Source organism: Galeopterus variegatus, unplaced genomic scaffold, assembly GCF_000696425.1.
Source record: "Galeopterus variegatus unplaced genomic scaffold, G_variegatus-3.0.2 Scaffold601, whole genome shotgun sequence".
In the NCBI taxonomy this organism is placed as follows: domain Eukaryota; kingdom Metazoa; phylum Chordata; class Mammalia; order Dermoptera; family Cynocephalidae; genus Galeopterus; species Galeopterus variegatus.
Genome location: NW_007726712.1, coordinates 407,577 through 427,462, shown reverse-complemented (window position 1 = coordinate 427,462; position 19,886 = coordinate 407,577). Strand labels below are relative to the sequence as shown.

Here is a 19,886-nt window from a genome sequence, read left to right as displayed (position 1 = left end):
ACGTGGTCACTGCCCTCAGGGAGCTAGTGTGGGAAGCAAGCATATATTTCAGTAATGGCCTTGTGAGACATGTTTTGATAAAGGTGAGCCCAGGGTGACTTGGAAGCGCAGAAGAGGTCCTCCTAGGACTGGAGGTCCTAGGTGACAAGGAGGCCACTGTATCTGAGGAAGTGATCTGGGGATGAGTCCAGTGTTGGCCTCAACTTACCAGATAGGCCAGGTCAGGGAGGCACTGCAGAGCCTCCAGGGCTTCAGACCACTCCCAACCTTCATCTCTCCTCTCCCCCACACCCCCATCCCAGTCAAAAAAAGGAGTGAGCCAGGAGCTTTAGACATGAAGCCCTTACTCCATGGCCATGAGAGGCTGTCTCAGGCAGACTCTAGCTGAGCCACTCGCTCCTCTCCCCCACACCCCCATCCCAGTCAAAAAAAGGAGTGAGCCAGGAGCTTTAGACATGGAGCCCTTACTCCATGGCCATGAGAGGCTGTCTCAGGCAGACTCTAGCTGAGCCACTCGGTGGATTCCTGGTTCTGGCCTCTCCCATCCCCCTCACCTCTTTTGCAAAATTCCCCACCAGGCTGAGACTTCTTAAAAAAAAAACGCTGGGAAATGGTTTTTCTTCTGGAGGTCAGGAATGAGCTGTCCCACAGGAAATACCAGATTCTTCATCTGGGGTAGCTGATCCTCCAAGCCTAGGCCCTCTGCAGCCTGCTGTGTGGCCAGGAGTCCAGCTCTGCCTGCTCTGATGCCCTGCCTTGGGGAGGTGAGGGGGGGGTTCCCCTGTTCCCTTGCTAGTCTCACTACTGTCTTGGCAGCTTGTGTCATTTTGGTTTAAGGCCGAAGGCAGCTGGGGGACTGAAACTGAAAGAATATCAAGGATTTGAGCAGGATGTTCATTGGGGATGGTGAGATATCTGCTCCCAGAGCTTCTGCCCCACCCAGACTGAGGGAAAATTGCAAGCTGGGGTCAGTGTCCTCTAAGCCTTGAGTTGGGGCCAGCAGCCGTCTCTGCATCCTCCTGCCTGCCCAGATGAATGGGAATGTCTCTCCTGAGAAGATAGTTCTCATTCCCCTATTCCTGTGCTTCACGGTTCCCACTCTTCATGACAGACTTCTTTAAAATCTGACTAAATCCTTTCTGTTGCAGTTTCTGCAGATTCTGCCTCCTAACCACCACGAGAAGACATTGTGGCCCATTGCCCTCCCCTGTGGGAGAAGAGAGTGGGGCCTTTCCTGAGGGGTGGGGTTTGTGTAAGGGTGTAAGAGGTGGGAATAGGTGCAGATCAGCCAGCCTGCCGCAGGTGTTTGTAGCTCTAAGGTTTCTCTGTTGAAAACATGACCCAGGCACCAAGAAGTAAAGGGAAATATTACGTCTTTACCTTCTCTTCCAGCCTTAGTGAGGGTCTCTGTGCAGAGCTAATGGTACCCTTCCTCTTTCTGAATATCCTTGTATCTGTCAGAAGGCCCTTTTGGGTCACGCTGTCCCCCACACACACTGGGATGCACACCGCTCTGCCCTCCCAGTGCTGATGGCATTGTGTATGTATGTGTGTGTATGCTCAGGCAGAGGGATACACGTGGTTTTGTCCTCCTCCTTGTGCGTGGCTGCTGCCCTGACAATAAGGGCAGCTTTGGGCAGGATGCCATGTGGTTGGCTTATGTGTCTGATGGCAAGAACTGGAGGACACCTGCCTTTCTCCTGGGCCAGGCAGGTCCAGTCCTCAGCTGGCCTCTCCCCATACCCCAAGGGGTTCCCCCAAAGGACAAGTAGCCAGCTCTGGGGTGAGAGTACAGGGATGGGCTAGGACCAGACTCCAGATTCCTGTGTGTGCCCAGCCTGACTCCTCTTTCTCCCAACCAGGTGAGAAGTGGTGCGCTGGGGCAAGTGTGGACCCAGGTGAGGGTCCGTGGGGAAGGAAGGCCATCCCCACCCCTCTCTGAGGTGACCAGAAGACCTGGCACTGAAGGGGACAGCCCCAAAGTGCCTCTCCCAAGCCCAGTGCCCCTCATAGGCTATGGTTCTTCAGCTCAGACACCAGTCCTGAAAAGTCAGCTCTGGGGTCCTGGGCTACATTTACATTCTCCTTCCAGCACAACTTCCACAGGCCTGTGCCCTCCTGGACAAAGATTCCTGCCCTCCCCCACCTACCTCTTTGTTCAAAATTCCCTTTTCTAAGATGCGTTACCAGAATCACTGCTGTGAGCTGGGCAGAACCCCTCCCCTGCCACTGTTCCTGCCACAGGTCTGTAAACCTGTGCCTGACTCCTTATCTCTCGGTGACATGCAGTGTGTAAGCCATGTCCATCTGTTCCTGCTGTTGTATTGGATGCTCTCCAAAGGCAGAGACTATTTCTCTCCCTCCTTCCGTAGTTTTCCATCAGGTCCCCAGAAGTGGACTCTCGAGTGGGGGAAGGGATACCAGGCGAGCATATTTAGAGATCACTCGTTTTGGACAAGGGTTATCAGCACAGAGTGTCCTGGCTTTGGTGAGGAGAGGGGGCTGATTTCCACGCGAAGGGATACCAGGCGAGCATATTTAGAGATCACTCGTTTTGGACAAGGGTTATCAGCACAGTGTCCTGGCTTTGGTGAGGAGAGGGGGCTGATTTCCACGAGGCCTCTGGCTTTTGGGCTCCCAGAGGCTACCGGTGTGAATTACTCTCACCAGCCATGCTCCAGCTGCCAAGGCAAGTATTGGGATCATACCTGGTCCACTCAACAGTTCCTCCTCTTCCTCCCCAGGCTCACTCTGCTCCATCTCCATCGAGAAGGCACTGCCTGAGGACAGAGGTTTATACAAGTGTGTAGCCAAGAACAGTGCTGGCCAGGCCGAGTGCTCCTGCCAAGTCACCGTGGACGGTAGGTTGTACCCACTCATCACCACAACACATACGCAGGGATCCACTTCTCAGCTCCTCCTGTACCTGAAGGGAACTGCCCCATAGCTGCCATCCCTGACCAAGGTGTTCATTTGGTGGGTGTCAAGCTATCATTTGCAAAAACCAGACTGGAGGAGAGCGGCAGCTCTACCCATGGCCTGCACCTCCACCCCCTGGCAGAGGAGGGGCTGCTCACCTCTGGGCCCTTGCCAGTCCTGACCCTCGACCCAGATCCTTCTGGGCAGGGAAGTACCAGGCAGGAGAAAAGACACACCCACAGGAAAATGACTACAAAGATCTTACAAGCTGCAGTAAACAAGGGTCTGTGCAGCTGGGCAGACCAGTGACACAGTCTAAGACCGTGAGGAGGAGGGAGCGGAAGAGGGTCCATGGGGAGACCTCCTCAGGAGGTGAGTCGGGGCTGGGGCTTTGGGTAGAGAGAACAGGCCACCTCTGCCAAAAGCGAGCAGTAATGATTAACAGACAGAGGGAGGAAGGAGATGTGGGGGAACAGGCTTCCCTGTGAGGGCATGAGGAAGGGGCAAAGCCCGGCCTGAGCAGGAGCAGATGAGATCTGTCCTAAAGAAATGCAGAAAGCTATTCCTGACTCTTTCCTACCCTCCACGAAGAGTGTAGAACTGGAGACTCAGAAGCAGAATAGGCCTTGTGAGTTTCAGACTGACACCTCACTTTACGGATGAGAAAACAGCCCATTCAGAGGGGAAAGCGTTCTGCATGAGGCTCCCACGTCCTGTGGGGCCCAGCCAGGCAGGACCCCTGCTCAGGATCTGCATCCACTGCCCTTTCTTTGTGTTTCAGTACTTGCTTGGAAATGTCTAAAAAGGTAATTTTGGGAAAGCAGTTTCTTGCCCTTGAAACGCCTGGTTACTAACCTTCAGTGACACATCAAAAACGAGTATCCAAATAAGGCATTTCAAACACCAGCTTTGCTGTTGTTCTGACTCCTGAGTGTGATCACTTGAGTTCTAAAACCCTAGCCTGTTTCACCTCCATTCCACAAGATGAAGAATCTTTGTCCTCATTCTTAATTTTATAATCCCATTTCCTTATCACAAAGCTGAGATCAAAGGTACCTAATGAATGGGAGAGTGGGGGAAAGTCTTAAAAAGAAGTCATATTAGAAAAGACACAGTGGCAATGCAAATTAAATTGTTAATAGCCAAAAATTAAGATGATATTGTGCACATCTCCACGAAGTGCTGTAAATGTATCTGCCTCAGGGCATCTGCATCTAATGAAGCAGATTTGATGGGTCAGCGTTTATGGTCAGCTCACAAGGGGACTGGTGGCACATGCCTGAGGCTCTGGCCCAGGGCTGCTGCTGCTGGTTGCTCCTGAGTGTGTCTGCCCCCACCTGAGCTGTCACCCACCCAGGTCAGAGCCCCGCTTCTTTCTATACAGGTGCTGCAGTTAAAAGAAAAGCGTTACCGGGAACTTGATCCTGGAAGTCTGTTCCTAACAGCTCCACTGCTCACTTGGACCTCAGGCTGATTCCAGCTGAGCTGTAAGGAAGCCAGCCTGCTAATGAGGTTATCTGCTTTGGAACCCCAGCTTCTAAGTCCTGTTTACATGGCTAGCTGAAGGCAGGAGAGCAATTCATTCTCCTTATCTGTAAAATATCAGCACCTTTTCCAGATTTATTTTCAAGATGAAATTTCCTTTTCCCCTACAGAATGCACTTGGGAATTTTTATTTTATTTATTTATTTGCTTATTTTAAGGATTTGGGGAATTGTTCTGCAACTCAAGGGACTTTGTTTGCCCAGAGGTCTGCTGGAAGATTCTCTTGCTCTCCGTATCTTGGTGACCATCATTATTTATCTTTAGTCCTTCAAAGGCAGGGTTTGGCCTCTGGCCACAAATTAGGAGATGGGTCTTAGAAGTAAATCTAGAAAAGTGATAGGAGGTAGACCAGCTGAGATAGCAGTGCTGACTCTCAGTTAGTTGGGCTTTGTTTTGTTTTCAGAGAGAAAAAGGGAAGGCCCCTTCACCCCCACTCTTTCCCCCATACTTGGAGATATATGATGTGTCCTGTATGCTGGGTGGTCTTCTTGCCTCAGTTAGCTTTATTTTTCCATCAAGAACCACCTGCTGGTGAAGGACTGCAGTCTCCTTAACTGCTCCCCTGCCACCTTTCCTTTCGGCACCTTTTTACTTCCTTTTGGCTGGTGCTCTGCCAGCTGAGTAGGTTTCCTGTCCTCATTCTGTCACCCCTTCTCAACTCTCTCTGCTCCCCAAGGTATAATACTTAGAGATCCCAGTGGGTTTGTGTATCCTTTGAAATTATAGGTAAAATTTTGTGTGTATGTGGGTTAGAGCATCTTTGTGTAGAGACAGGTCCATAGTTTTTAATCACATTCTCAAAAGGAGTCATGAATCAAACTACGTTGAAGAACTGCTTGTCCCCAACCATGATTGAGTGTTCAAACCCAGACATTTGGTGGGTTCGTCCAATCTCCATCTGCAGCTGCCTGGATAGGCCCAGTCCTGCATCCCTCCCAAGGGGCAGTGAGGTCTCTCTCCACTAGGTGTGGGGACTGCAGCTGATGTGGCCTTTAGGCTGTCTTCCCCCTGCCACTCACATGGCTGGCCCCGGCCCCTGAACGTCACACACTATCTCACTCAGCCTGTGCCAGACACCATTAAAACCATACATCTGTGGCCAACATAATGATATATTTCAAGACCTCATAAAAATGAGGCAAAGAGCTCTCATCAGCTGTTCCATATTAGCCAAAATACTTTCCATCATATGGTAAAGATAAGGGAGGTAACCTTTATAATGCAGCACATCTGGCTATTTTAATCATGCTGTTTGGCTCTTCTCCTTAAGAAACAGGGTGTTTTACAACTCCTCTGATTATGGTTATACCACCCTTCCTTCCAAACTCAGCAGAAGTCAAGTGTCAACTTTTGCCACAGAAGAGCACTGAAGCCTAGAGAGGGTAAGGACTTGCCAGAAAACTTGTCCAGAGGAGAAAAAGCTGACCCTCAATGCCTGCCATGGCCAGAGACTCATGCATTTTGCATTTTTGGTTTGTGTAGCAGTTGGGCAGGATATCTTTCTCAATGAGCAAACTGAGGCCCAGTGAGAATCAACAGTCTTTCTGGGTCACACAGACAGTACACAGCAGATCCAATGTTGGAGGACCACACTGCAGGGTAGATTGCAACATGAATTACCCTGGCAGACTGCAGGTATGTCTGGTTCTGAAGCCTGCACCTTTCTGCGACCTGGCCCAGCCTTGCTGTGCAGTACATTACCACAGCAGGGCCCACTCTTCAGGAGATCCAGATCTCCTTTGGTAACAGCCCTCGCTGCTGGAAATTCCTTCTGCACATGGGACTGAGTAACCCACTTCCTCTCACTCAGACCCAGATGAGAGGCGAGTAAACAAAGCCCTTGTTAGGCTAAAATCCCAAGATAGGAGTCAGAAGACACCTTTGCCCCTCACTGGTTCATCCAGCCCTCCCCAGCCCAGGCCTCCCCTCCCCAGCCACCCCAGCCGAGGAACCAGCCTTAGTTCCCAGTGAGAATAGGGCTCTATGCCCATGCACGGTTATGCATGTCTGTGGTAGGAGGGGACCTTCCAGTGGACACCTGTGCCACCATTCACTCATTCAACAAGTATCTGAGTCTCACTCTGTGCCAGGCACTGCTCTAGGGGCTGAGGTTAGAAACAGTAAACAAAACAGGAATAGTTTCTGCTCTCAGGACTTTAATTCTAGTGGGGGATAGGCAGTGATACAGATGAACAGACCTCTCATAATCTCAGGTGACACCACGTGCTATGAAGAAAGCAAAGCAGGGTAATGGGGGAGGGAATGCTGTTTTTAGAGAGGGTAGTTGCTGGGGCCTCTCTGAGGAAGTGACATTTGAACAGACCTGAAGGAAGTGAGGGACAGGGTCACAGCGAGAGCACAGCCCTGAGCTGTGACTATGCTTGAGGCATTCCAGAAAGAGGGAAGAGGCCAGGCTGGTGGGAGCTGTGATCTGTGGCAGAGTGGGAGGAAATGAGGTTGAGGAGGACAGGGACCAGATTCTTAAGGCCATGTGGGCTGTGACAGGAAACCGGATTTTATTCTAAGTGTGATGGGACAACACTGGACATTTGTAAAGGATCACTCAGTGTCTATGGTGACCAGACCCAGGATGAGTAGGAAGAAGAGCAGGGAGGCCAGATGGGAGGCTGCCACTATAGCCCAGGCAGGGGATGATGGCAGCTTAGACTCGGTGAGAGAGAGGAAATGATCAGACACATCATCTGTTTTGACGCAGGGTGATAGGGCTTGCTGATGTTTTGGATATGGAGGGAAAGAAAGGGAAGTCAAAGGTGACTCTTAGTTTTTGTGGGGGAGCGAAGATCAACAGTGGTACCGGCCTACTGGAATCAGAATGTGGGGGCTAGGGGACAATCACGAGTTCTGTGCGTGTGACATTCATCTGCCTATTAGGCATCCCAAGTGGGCGCGTCACATAGGCAGGCATTAAATCTGGAGTTGAGGGGGAAGGTCAGTGCTGGAGGTAGAAAGGACAGGGAGAGCCACCCATGTGTGGAGGACGTTTAATGCCCTGGGGTTGAATGTGGTCCCTACAGGTGAACGTGGATGGAGAGAAGGAGGGAGGCAGAATCCAACACTGGGAGGTGGGGGCAGGACAGGGGTCTGCAAAGGAGACTGAGAAGGAATGGCCACAGCGAGATGGGAAGAAATGCAGGAGATGGGGGTGTTCCAGAAGCCAAATGGTGAGAATTTCAAGAAGAAAGGAATGATCAAGATCAATGTGTCGAACGCCGCTTTTCAGTAAAGGTGAGTGTTGGCACTGGACTTGGCAATGTAGAAATCATTGGTGACCTTGACAGGCAGGTTTTAGGGAAGTGACAGTAACAGCAGCTGCCTCCGAGGCATCCAGAGACTGAGTCCCTGCTCAAGGTCACCCTGACCAGCATGCCTCCTGACCGTTGCAGGGCCATCGGGCACTCCTGGTCGTCGTTGAGCTGATTTGGACCCTTCCTTCTGTTGTTGGCTTTGGTCCTGCCATATTCCTAAGTCTGCTCTCACTTTCGTATTTGTTGTTTAAATCGTCACAGGCAGCTAATGGGTCATGGGATGAGTTAAAGTGCTGTTTTGCAGGTCAAAAACAAATACTGGCGGATGGTATGGTTCCATCTGACGTAGTCATGGAAAGCACTTAGCACAGCGGGTGTGCAGAATAAGTACTCCATAAATGTCAGCTGCTACTTTATGACCCATTCACTCCTCTCCACTCTCTGCTGAGGTGCTGCTTTTCCCTAGTGAGGAAGGTCGGGCTCAGAAAGGCTCAGGAACTTGCCCCAGGACTCAGAGCCACTAAACAGCAGAGCCAAAAAGGAGCTCAAGCTTCCTGACTAGAACTCTCTCTCTCCTTATCATGCCAGCCTGCTGTTTGCTCTTGGACAGAGGCAAGCAAGGGGGAGTGGGCTGTCCCAGGGAGCTGAGCCCAACCCCTCTGCCCTGCTGCCTCCTGGAAGCTTCCCCCTCCCTAGGATCAGAGCTCAGGGAACCAACCTCTTGTGGGAAGCAAAAGAAAAAACTGCTGCCCTGGAGGGCCTGAGTCCAGAGCTAGCCCTGGAGTGGAAGGGGTGAGGTGGTGTCCATATAAGGACAAGTCTCCTCTCTATGTAGAGGCCCCCAAGGCCCCACACCTCCATCTCCCTCCCCCACACTTCGCTGGGGGCATAACCAGGCCAGCAGAGGACTCCAGCCCTGGGGCCCAGATCTAGAAATGGAGTTCAATTTCATCACAAAATGATTAAAATAGACAGAAAAGACAAGCTGCTCTTAAACTTTTATTACTATTATTTTTATCCCCTGGGCAGCTGTGCAAGCACAAAGCTGGTTTTGATTAAGCGCTTGGCCCTTCCAGCCTACTCCTTGCTGCAGTTCTCACAGAGGTCTGTGGCTCAGCATCCCTGGCCAGCCCCATGGTGTGCATGCAGCCCCCATGGTGCTGTCACTTTGGGGGACTTGGGGAGGAGCACCACCCTGTGAGGCACTAAGTCTGGGGTGTGCCTAGTTTGAAAAGGAAAGTTGAGCCCCTTTCCTCATGGCCAGATGGAAAGATAAGGTGCAGGGGAACTTCTAAAAACAAAACTCAAGCACATCACAGGGCAGTGTACTCAAGCGTCCAGTGAGAACCCAGCACCCCAGAGCCAGCATGGACGCAGTGGGGGTAGGGGCTGCTCAGTGGGCTTTCTGAAGATGGAGAATTTTAAAGCAGATTCAGGAGGCAAAGGAACGTGGGTAACAGGAAGAATGAATTCATAGGTAAATGATCATTTTGTGATCTCCAGAGCACTATTGCATGCATTCTCTCCTTTGGGCCTCAGAACACTGTGAGGTAGAGAAAATGAGTCATTCCCTCTGTACAGAAGTGGCACAGGGCAGTTTAAATCACTTGCCCAAGTTCCCAAGATTGCTACGACAAAGCCAAAGCTAGAACTCTCCTCTCTCAGTCTCTACTGTGGTGATGCTTAGAAGCAAAGCCCAATATACCCCCAGGAGGAGAGAAGGAATCTCAGTCCCTGCTACCCTTCTTCCAGCAAACCAGGAAAACTGGGCCTCTCATCTCTTTCTTGCTTGTGCCTTGGTTTACCCACCAGTGAAAAAACCCAAAAAACCTGATCCTTCTTTTTCTGTCTCCTGTGTGCTCTGGGACTCACCAGGAAAAAGAGAGTTCTGAAGCAAGAAACGCAGATCTGTGTACGTGCGCTGTCCTCTTGTCCTCTTCCTTAAGAAGGGGCAAACAAAGAAAAAAATTATTGTTGTACCTTTCTTTATATTATTGTCAGTGACATCAGGAGTGCTGGTCTTGAACTAAGGGGAGAAGAGAGGGCCCAGGATAAGGAAAGCTTAGAATAACCCTGTGTCCCTGGTTTATGGCACCCTGCTCCCTATGTGTCAAGGGGGAGCACTGCTGGGTTTTCCTGTCTCTTGGAATAGTCCCTAGCCCCTCCCTGTGTCCCCACCACCCAGTTGAACCAGGATTGGGGGAGGTGAAATACCTCAGTACAAGTGCTTCTAATATGTGGCCAAGGCAGAGGATGACAAATAAAACATACAAAGGGCTTTTCTGTGGCTGAGAATGGCCATGAACCCTGGGGAAGACATCCAGTGTAAGAGAATGAAATCATCCCCTCCCTATGGGATGTTCCGCTCCTCCATCTGTGTCCACATGGAACTGGTGCTCTGGGGTGTAGGCAGCCCCCTGAGGAGCTTGGCAGTATCAGCTCTGGATGGCCGGGACCCCAACTCGCCATCTGGGGCTGCTTTGCTCTTACGAAGGTAGCAGGAGAGGGTAACACACAGTGGGGAGTAGAGGTGGGGTAGGGGGCTGGGTTTCAAGTGCTGCTTAAAAGAATTTCTTCCAGCTTTGTTCGCTCACCCCATCCCCTGTCATATACTGCTAGGAAGTCCCACTTAAGACTCACACTTAATCATTTCTGCAGCTGTGCATGTGTGGCTTCTGGCTCTCTTTGGTGGGGATTGCCCCCAAGCCCCAGGGGGCCTGTCTACCTCAGAGCTGCTGGTGAGCCTGCACCGGGCTCTGTCCCTGGATTGCCCAGCTCTTGGAGAATGGATGGGTATAAGGTTGGGCAGGAAGCAACGATGGTGTTTAGGCCTGAGCAATGATGATGTGTGGAGGGACTTGTATGGGCAGATCCACATTCTGGAGCAGGCAAGGGACCCAAGTGCCACCTAGAAGGAGAAATACATCCAGATGGGAGCTCAGAGTATCCATATGCCTCTTTGTTTCCAGCCCCTCTGTCTGTGCTCTTGTGCCCACCCCTCAAAGCCCCAGGAACCCAGTCTAGGCAAGATCAGCCAGGACTGTCCACTCTGCCCCCACTGTAGGGATGGTGAGATGGCCCTTGCTCCCCAGCCAAGCCACAGGAATGTGGCTGAAGCCACAGCTGGAAAGTCCCACCCTCTCCTTCCTCCCTCTGAGCTGGCTCTCTTCAGGAACAGGAAAAGGATGAACAGGAAGGGGGCACAGAGGGGAGGCTTCCTCCAACACAAAGAGTGTTCCTTGTTGGGGGAAAGGAAGACTGGTGAAAATGCTGGAGCGCAGTGATAGCCATGCAGCCAGCTCCTTCTTATCCAAGTTCCTGGGTGGTTTCCCCACAACTTCTTAATGTCCATTCTCCTGGGGTCCTGTGAGAGCTTTTTCCACCCAGCCCACAGTGACGTTTCCCTGTTGCCCCGACAACAGAGGGTTTCCTATGGCATCATATGTGCATTCTGTGTGCACATGGAAGAGGGAGCGTGGAGTGAGGCCTGAGGAGCTGTGCGCTCACCTGCCGGCATTTTCAGTTCTGCCTGGCAGGTGGCTGCTGCAGGGTTTCACTGGGCCTGCCTTGGGGAGAGGTAGCAGAAGCCCCCAAGATGGGGACTCAGCCTCAGAGGGGGTGAGACATCTGTGTCTGGTCCATCAGTGGCTGTCTGTAGAAAGAAGCCCAAGAAATCAGAGTCTGCCAGCCCCTCCGGTCCATGAGCCTGAGGGCAGGGACTCTGTCCCTCCTTCCTCTGTATGAGAGACCTCTCTGTACACAGAGCAGCCTTTTGAAAATCCAGAACATTTAGCCTGAGTCAAGGCCCAATGAAGGAGAAAGATGGGGAGAGGTAAGCCCTGGTGCTGTGTGATTTGTGGCGGCGTGTGCTGCTGTGGAGGGATGTTAACCAGCTCCAGGGGAGCCCGTCCATCTGTCCTGCCAGGGTGGCTGTGCTCTCTCCACCTGATTTATCAGGCCCAGTGGAGCAGACTCTCCTTGTTTGGTGCTCTCGTGGTGGAAGGTGCCCAGCCACAGCAGGCGCAGTTCTGCTCAGGGATTGGGTCCGCAGGGCCCTCAGAGCGGAACACGGGACAAGGGGGGGATAATTTTGATTGTGGTGGGATTTTGACTGAGGTGCTTCCTCTGCTCATTTCCTTGGCAGCTGCTGACTGATGTTTGTGTTACCTGTTTTGTTTCAGATGCTCCAGCCAGTGAGAATGCCAAGGCCCGGGAGATGAAATCCCGGAGGCCCAAGACCTCGCTTCCTCCTGTGCTGGGAACAGAGAGTGAGTACCGCTCAGTGCTGCCCAGCACGTACAGGGCGGGCAACCCTAGGCGTCAGAGCCCAGGCCTCCTGGTCACTCGCTCTTGCCCGAACTTCTGCTAGTCGGACATGACTTGTTTGTCCTCCTCCCCAGTCTCCCTCAACCTCACTCGCACCCTTCTTACTTCTCACCAAGACCCCTGTGGTTGCTTCTCCTAATCACTCCCCAGGTGACTGTCCTGCTAGGGGGACTTTTCTAAATTGTAGCTGTGATTGTTATCACTTCTCGTTGAAATACCCACTGGTCCCCAGAGCCTATGAAATCCCACAGTCTCTTACACATTAGTGTCCTGGACACGTCTACCTTGCATTTGCACACACACGACCCCACCTGTGACCTGGACTCTGCCCCTCTTCCCCAGCTCTGTAGGGGGCAACTCCCTTTACTCCTATTTTATACCTAAACCAAACTGAGCTCCCCACTGTGCACTGGACATCCCTGAGTTCCTTCTTTCCTGCCTTTGTTCTGGCACCTCTCCCCATGGGACATGTTTCAAGCAAACTCCCGCTGAAAAGCCACCTCATCCCTGAGCTCTTCCCCACTGCAGTTCAGAGTAACTCTTCCATCCCGTAATCTCCCACAGCAAGAGCCCCCCCCCCCTCCATTGACTGTCTTCTTCCCAACATCGTGGTGATGCATCTGCATCTCCTCCTCTCCCCTCCGTTGTGCATTTCCTGAGGGCCTAGACTGGCCAGTCCAAGCAGTTACCTTTCAGAATGACATGTGTGTGCCTTGCTTGTGGGAGGCCCTACTACCGTCTCTTAGAATCAAATTGCTGCGTGGTATAAATAGCCAAGCAGTGAGGGGCTTCCTCCATGACCCTAGACAACTACCTTCCTCTTTTGGATCTTGGCTTCCCCCAGGACCTCCTTATCTATTAGGCACAGTGTCTAGGGTCCATAGTGCTTTTACAGGCCTACAAAAGAATCTTGTAGTTCCTTTTAAAATTAGAAGGAAAAAAATGAACTTTTAGGTCAAAGACAGTGTTTTAATTCATATTAATATATTCATCTTTATTCCAATGCAGTTATAAAATATAATCTGCATAATTAAAATATAATTTAATACATATTATATATGTTATATATTTATATAAATATATATATTTTTTTTTTTTTTTTTTTTTTAAATGGAGGAAGGGGCAGAACTTCCTAAAGTCCTGAAAAGTCATAACGCAGCCCTGGCTTCCCCTGCTGATTATTGGTCTAATTTTGTTATCAGAGCTGTCCTTTGAAACCTACTATTTTAACAGTAGGTGCAGAGTTGTTTAGACATTCCCAATATGCTCTGTTTTAAAACAAAAGACAAGCTTTTAATTTTACCTATGCTAGTAAAGTAATTGAGCCTAGTTAATTCAAAGACTACATCTCTTTTTCCATAACAAGCCAGTGTTTTGTGACTTAGTTTTATTCTTTTCCTTATTTTTTCCTTTTCTTTTTATTTATTTACTTATTATTTATTTATTTATTTATTTTGGCAGCTGGCCAGTGCAGGGATTGAACCCTAGACCTTAGTGTTATCACGACCAGGCTCTAACCAACTGAGCTAACTGGCCCGCCCCTTTTCTTCTTTTTTTAAAGCAGAGCTAATGATGAGCTTGGGTTCCTTGAACATATACCAGCCAGGCTGTCAGGGGGATGGATACCCACCTTCAATATATCAGGGCAGCCACATTGGAATTATAATTTCTCATGGATATTTAACCAAACTGGGGAGCCTCAGATTATCAAGAGTGGGCATTTAATAAGTTGTTGGAAGTGCATAAACAATTCTAAAAAATAATATAGTGAGAATGGGTTAATAATTTTATTTTCCAAAAGTATTACATGGGCCCATGCCATGTTAGTTATGGGAAGACAGGAGCAGAAGAGGTGTGGGGTCATAGAAGAGCAGCAGTGACATTGGGGTGTGACGTGGTTGTTCAGTGCCTAGGGCAGCAGCAGCAGCAGGTCATGGTGTCTGAGCTGGAGCTCAGCAGCCTTCTGGCCTCAGCCCTGGTACGTCCATTCCAGTGAGATCCTGAGGGAGGTGAGGCAGGGTCAGAGGACTGCTGTGGAGGAGAAAAACAAGCTTGAGACAATAAGCAGACACAGAGCTGGGCTCCTTGCCCTGGAGAACAGGAGGCTGTGGAAAAGCCCAGTCAGGTTGTCATCCTCAAACTCAGGAGCAGCAGCTCTCAGCCATAGCTGCATATTAGATTCAACAGGGAGCTTTTAAAACCCTGCTGCCCAGGATGCACCTAAACTAATTAAGTCAGAGTCTGAGGGGTGGGAACCTGGCTTCAGGGTTTGTATAAGCTCCCAGGTCATCCCAGTGTGCGGTCAAGCTGGAAACCAGCTGTTCCACAGGGAGGCCTGGTGCCCCCGCACTGTTGGTCTTGCGAAGCAGAAGGGGTCTCCCCTACTGCCTCTGTTAAGTATGGAACGCCTCAGGGTCCCTCTTGCCAGCATCCTCAGAGTGTCTGGAGCACCTTGGAAGCGAGCAAGGTGCCCTGATGTATGGATGCTGGAAGCCACAGTTCTTACCTCTAAAAGGGAGCAGAGAATGGGGCTCAGTGTCAAGTAGGGGAGCGGCAGGGCTAGCAGAAGGTGCTTCCTCTCCATAGGAAACACACACACACACACACACAGACTTCATGTCTGCTGAAGGGGAATTTCACTCTGAAGAGAGCCTCCATGTCACAGTTACAGACATCTCATCCCCCAAAGAATGAGAGTGTGTCTCTATGTATGGTAATGGCACTTTGCATCCCTTTGCTGGCCCATGCACCCAGCCCCCATCACCCCACACCCCACACCTGTTACTCCTGGGCACTGAAACCATTAGCAGGGGGGTTCCCCTTGCCCCTCCACTTGCCTACACACCTGTGTTCTTGTCCTTCAGAAACTTGCACTCTGGTGCCTGAGGGGCACCATAGGGCCTCCCCAGAGCCTCCTGAGATGGTGGCTGCCCAGAGATGGAAAATGAAGGAGATGTCTTTTAGGTCTGCACCCCTAGTTCTTTTCTCCCTTTTGGGGATAATTTTTATTGCTTGTTAATTACATAAATTATGTATGCATGCATTTGTATTTAAGCATTCTAAACAGTGTAGAAACATATCAAGTATAATATGGTTTTTTTGGTAGCTGGCTGGTTTGAGGAACTGAACCCTTGACCTTCGTGTTACAGAGCTGTGCTCTAACCAGCTGAGCTAACCAGCTAGCCCTCAAGTACAATGTGAAAGTCCTCTTTCATCTACACCCAATTTCACTCACAACTCAAATACACTTGCAGTTACTTTTTTCTGTACATTTACATATGTATATATGCAAATATACAAATACATGGAATCATGCACTCCGTATACCTCTGCAACTTGCCTTTTTCTCCTAGCATTGCCGTCCCCAGTCCCAGACATCCCTGATTCCACGAGTGGTCTGGCTTTGTACGTGTGTTCATTTTGTTGAGAAGTATCTAATCTAAGGAGGAAATGTGTCTTTCCTGAAGGATGGCCAAGTGATTTTCTGCTCAGGGAGGTTGTGGCCAGATCCTTCTTTGCGCACCCCCACTCCAAGTCCTGTGAGCAAGCCATGAGGTGCGAGAGGGGACAGCACTCATTCACTCTGTGGCCTGGGAGGCCCTTGGGAGCCCTGCCGCTGCCCAGTACTGAGGAGCATGAGGAAAAGCCAGGTCCATCTGCCCCGACCCCAGGAATGGGATGGGAGAAAATTGACAAAAGTATAGGTGCCCCTGCTACACGCCAGCTCACAAATACAAGGGAGGTAGAGAAGTCTGGGCAAGATTATGAAGGAGGAGAGGAGTGCAGTTCATGTGGTGTGGTTGGAGGCGAGTGATGATGTGAGAGGGGAGAAGAGGTGCACAGGGGCTTGGGGTGAAGCTGCACAGATGCCAGACTGACTCAGGATCAGCTGCTGGTCAAGCGAAACCAGAGCTTGTTGAGAACCTATGCAGCAGGCATTGTCTTAGGGGCTCAATCTATGTCACTGCAGCTAAGTCTCACTCAACCATGCTACCAGTAATTGTCCCCATGTTATAGATGAGCACAGCTGAGCCTTAGAGAACTGAATTGTCCTGCCCAGGGTGTCAAATCTAGAAAAGTGTAGGAATGTGAGGCCAACCCTGTGAATTACTGTTGTCTCAGGGCTGTGCTCTGTGCTGTCCACGCAGGGTTGGGCATTGCTTCCCCTGGCCCATGGGGGCAGCAGGAGGCAGCAGGGACTGGCCGATAGGACTGGCAGAGGTGAGATGGCCACTGGTACTGGGGGAGAAGGAGAGCAGCAGCTGGCATGCTTCTCTGGATCTGGAGACCCGCAAGGGTATTTGCTGCATGTCTGCTGATGGGAATTTTTTGTGATAATTATTTTGATGTAATTTCAAATTTACAAAAGAAGTTGCAAAAGTAGTACAAGGAACTCTTGTGTACTCTTTACTTCGATTCACCGATTGTTTACATTTTGTTCCATTGCTTTATCATTCTTTTCTATGTATATATCCCTATGTATATTCAGATGGATGGGTAGGTAGATAGAGAGATACCGTTTTAGACCAAATTGGAGACATCTTGCCCTTGTGTTTATGTATCTCCTAAGAACATAACCACAATGCAGGTATTGAAATCAGGAAATTTGGCACCGAACCAACACTGTTATCTAATCAATCTACAGTTTACATTCAATTTTTTAAATTATCCCAATAAAGTCCTTTATGGCTATCTTTGTCTCCTCTTGATGAGAACTTAACACCAATACTCCTGGAACACGTCATCTACTCCTCCAGCCCAGAGTGGGTCTTGTCCCACCTTTGGAGACAGAACAGGAGAGAAGTACACAGGCCCAGGGAAGAAACACCCAGGACTCCTCCATCTGAGCTGAGTGGGGCATGGGGAGGCAGGAGCACCCTATGGACCTCCAGATGCTGTTGTTTCTGGGGGGCAATGCTCAGACCCAAGGCAGAGCAAGAAAGCCACTGGGCTACAAAGCAGAAGACCACAGTCTTGGTTCTCCCTCTAATTAAATACATGGCCTTGGTCAAAGCCCCGCTGTCAAATGGGGAGTTTCTCCAGCTGACCCCAGGCCTTTTCCAACTCTGCCTTCAAGCCGTTGGGTGGAAAGCTTTTGAGTGACATAGTTCAGGTGAGGCCGGCTAACTCTCCTCAGTATCATCTGATGTGTGAATGGGCCTGAAGCTACAGAGCACACTTTAGGTTACACAGCAGCAAAAACATCCTGAAGGGAAGGAGGCCTTGAGTATAAGGACAGGGCTTAGGGTGTTCCAGCAGGAGGGGATCTGAATGGCTGGCAGAGTTCTTGGGAGTCCACGTGAGGGAGACCAGCATGCTGCCCGTGTGAGGGCACTGCTGGCCTGTCTCCTTCACAATCATCCTAACTTTCTGTGTCCTGGGGGCTTGGGAACGGTGTTTGCAGTAACAAGAGGAACAGTGTTCCTCTGGAATCCTCTTGTGTGACAACCTTTTCTATGAGGGGAGGTGAGCGGGAAATTTGCCCAGAGATGTTATTTCTGGGAAAACAACAAATATTTCCCCTCAAGTCTATAAGGACATACTGGAAGAGGTCCGGTGTGTGCAGCAGGGGAGGGGTCAAGTCACCCAGGGCTCTGAACCTGCCCCAGCGCAGAGCGGTGGGACTCAGCCTTCCACCCCCAGCTTCCCCTTGCCACCCTCCTGCTCCCACAGTCCTGTGGGGTGGGTGCCCCCTCTGTGCTTATCGTAGCATGAGTCCCTTTCAGGAGCTTTTGGCACAAAGTTAATGCTGATTTGCGGAACTGTGAAGGGTTTGATGTCTATTTTTAGTTAACTACCTAAAAAGGGAAATGTCCCCAGAGAGGCAGAGATCCAGAGACCTGATCTCTCGGGCTTTACCCAAGGCTGGTAACACTAACTTCCTAATTCTCCTTTGCTTTCCATTATCTCAGACCCTTTTGACTCTGAGATCCAACTTCAGACTCTGCAAATATCTTACAAATGTTTGCTCTAGTCTCTCTGCCCTGCTGAGTTTACATGTCTAAGAGAGAGGCACTGATGTGCCTACAGATTGAGCAGTCTGTGCTCAAACTTCTGTGGAAACTTCTGTGGTGTACTTACCTCCTCCCTCCCAGAACAGAAAGAAGATCCATGAGGCCAGGACAGGGTTCAAGCTTGGGCAGGGTAGAAGCAAAAGACAGATTACCCAGATAATTAGGAACCCTGCCCCAGTTTTCCTGGAAGCTTCCAAATTTGATGCTTTTGTTCGTGATGTTTTTATTAGGCTGTTTCATGTCTTCTAACTTCAGTCTCCTATCTACAGTGAAAGTCTCAGCACCTGGCAGTTTTCATCTAAGAGGTGACAGAGCAGAGACTTCTTTTCATGGAAAGTCGCACAAGGATCTAAGCCCCAGAGCTGTATTTCCCAGCATCAGAGGCTGGGGCTGGAGTGAAATCTTCTTGAGATTTCCCAGGTTAACAGAGATCCTAGGAGTTCTACATATTTCTTTAATAGCTGTTTATCAAGTATGTACTATGCTAGGCATTGGGATAAAGAAGGTGAACCCTGTTCTTGTCCCCAGGGAGTTTGCCATGGTGTGTGTGTGTTGGGGCAGGTCTCCGCATGGCAGTTCATTGTGATGAGTGCTGTGATAGAACCACCTTGAAAGGGCATGAACCCATCCTGGCAGTAGTGATGCGTGAGCTGGGACCTGCTCAAAGAATGTGCAAGAGTCAGCCAAAGGAAGAGGGACTGGCAGGTGCAAAGAGCCAAAGGCAAGAGCTTGGTATTGCAGAAACTGAAAGACGTTCAGTAGAAAGCATAGAGCAGTGCCACCCAAAAGATGGTGCAGAGGCCATCTGCATCCACATCACCTGGAAGCCCAGAATTTGTGTTTTTTTTCACAAGTTTTCCAGGTTATCATAATGCATACTGAATTTTGAGAACCACTAATAATGAGTATTGAGGGCTTGATAAAGGGTGTTCCCCAAGAGGGGACAGCAAGAAGGAAGGCTAGAGAGGAAAGCCAGGGACAGATCTCAAAACCCTTGTAAGATGAGTTGGACTTAATCCTAGTGGCAGTGGGCAGCCATTGAAGAAATTTAAACAGTGGAGTGACACCAGATTTGCATCTGAGAAAGATCACTTTGGCCACAGGGTGACAGATGTGTTAGGAGGAGACTGGAAGCCTAGAAGGTGGTACAGTTTGGACTCTAACGGTGACAGTGGGGATGTGGGGGGCAACAGACTGAGGAGGTATTTAGTTGATACAATTGGCAGGCACGACCAACTGGGATGTGGGCAGGGAAGGGGCCTTGGGAGAAACAGGACAAGGAGTTGGTTTGGTGAGAAGATCCTGGATTTGGTTTGGACGCGTTGGGCTGGCAGTCCTTGTGTGGCATCTCTCAGTGAGACGACGGTCAGCTAGTTGGATGTATAGATGTGGGCTTGGGAGAGAGGTCTGGCTCCAGGGAAAATGCCAGCAGGAGAGAGGGGGATAGAAAGAGGAGCTCCAAGAGCAGCAGTGAGCAAAGTACCCCAGGGGCATTAGAGCAGTGCTGTTCCAGGAGGGGGCGCTGCCTGTGGCTGGCAGCCTGGGGAAGCGGCAAGTGCCCTGTCCTCCTTGCCTGATCCTGTGGCTGGGAGCCATCATGGGATTTGCAAAGACGTTTGGACTTTATTTCTTCTAGGATATTCCCCTTGGACAATGGCTGGTGCAGAAAGTTTGAGTGTTGGAGAAGGGAGTGAGAGACAAAGGGCTGGCAGGAATAAGATACTAAGGAGTGAATCCAGAGAAGAGGAAACTGGTTAGTGACCCAAGGAGTTCCGAGAGTTAGGGCATCTGGATCAGTGAGAGTGTCACCTCCACT

The 19,886-nt window shown here is 50.2% G+C and overlaps 1 protein-coding gene across 9 annotated transcripts in view; it reads left to right on the top strand.

The window, feature by feature from the left end:
* MYLK (myosin light chain kinase) overlaps positions 1-19,886 on the top strand; it is a 178,510-nt gene that overhangs the window by 101,830 nt on the left and 56,794 nt on the right. For 8 of the 9 annotated variants that reach the window (XM_008570417.1, XM_008570424.1, XM_008570422.1 and 5 more), the window contains 2 exons: positions 2,745-2,861; positions 11,912-11,998. In XM_008570417.1, coding sequence (XP_008568639.1) covers positions 2,745-2,861; positions 11,912-11,998 — 204 coding nt within the window. Of the gene's footprint in view, positions 1-2,468; positions 2,475-2,744; positions 2,862-11,911; positions 11,999-19,886 lie in introns of all 9 variants that reach the window. The other variant, XM_008570419.1, reaches the window with a different exon arrangement.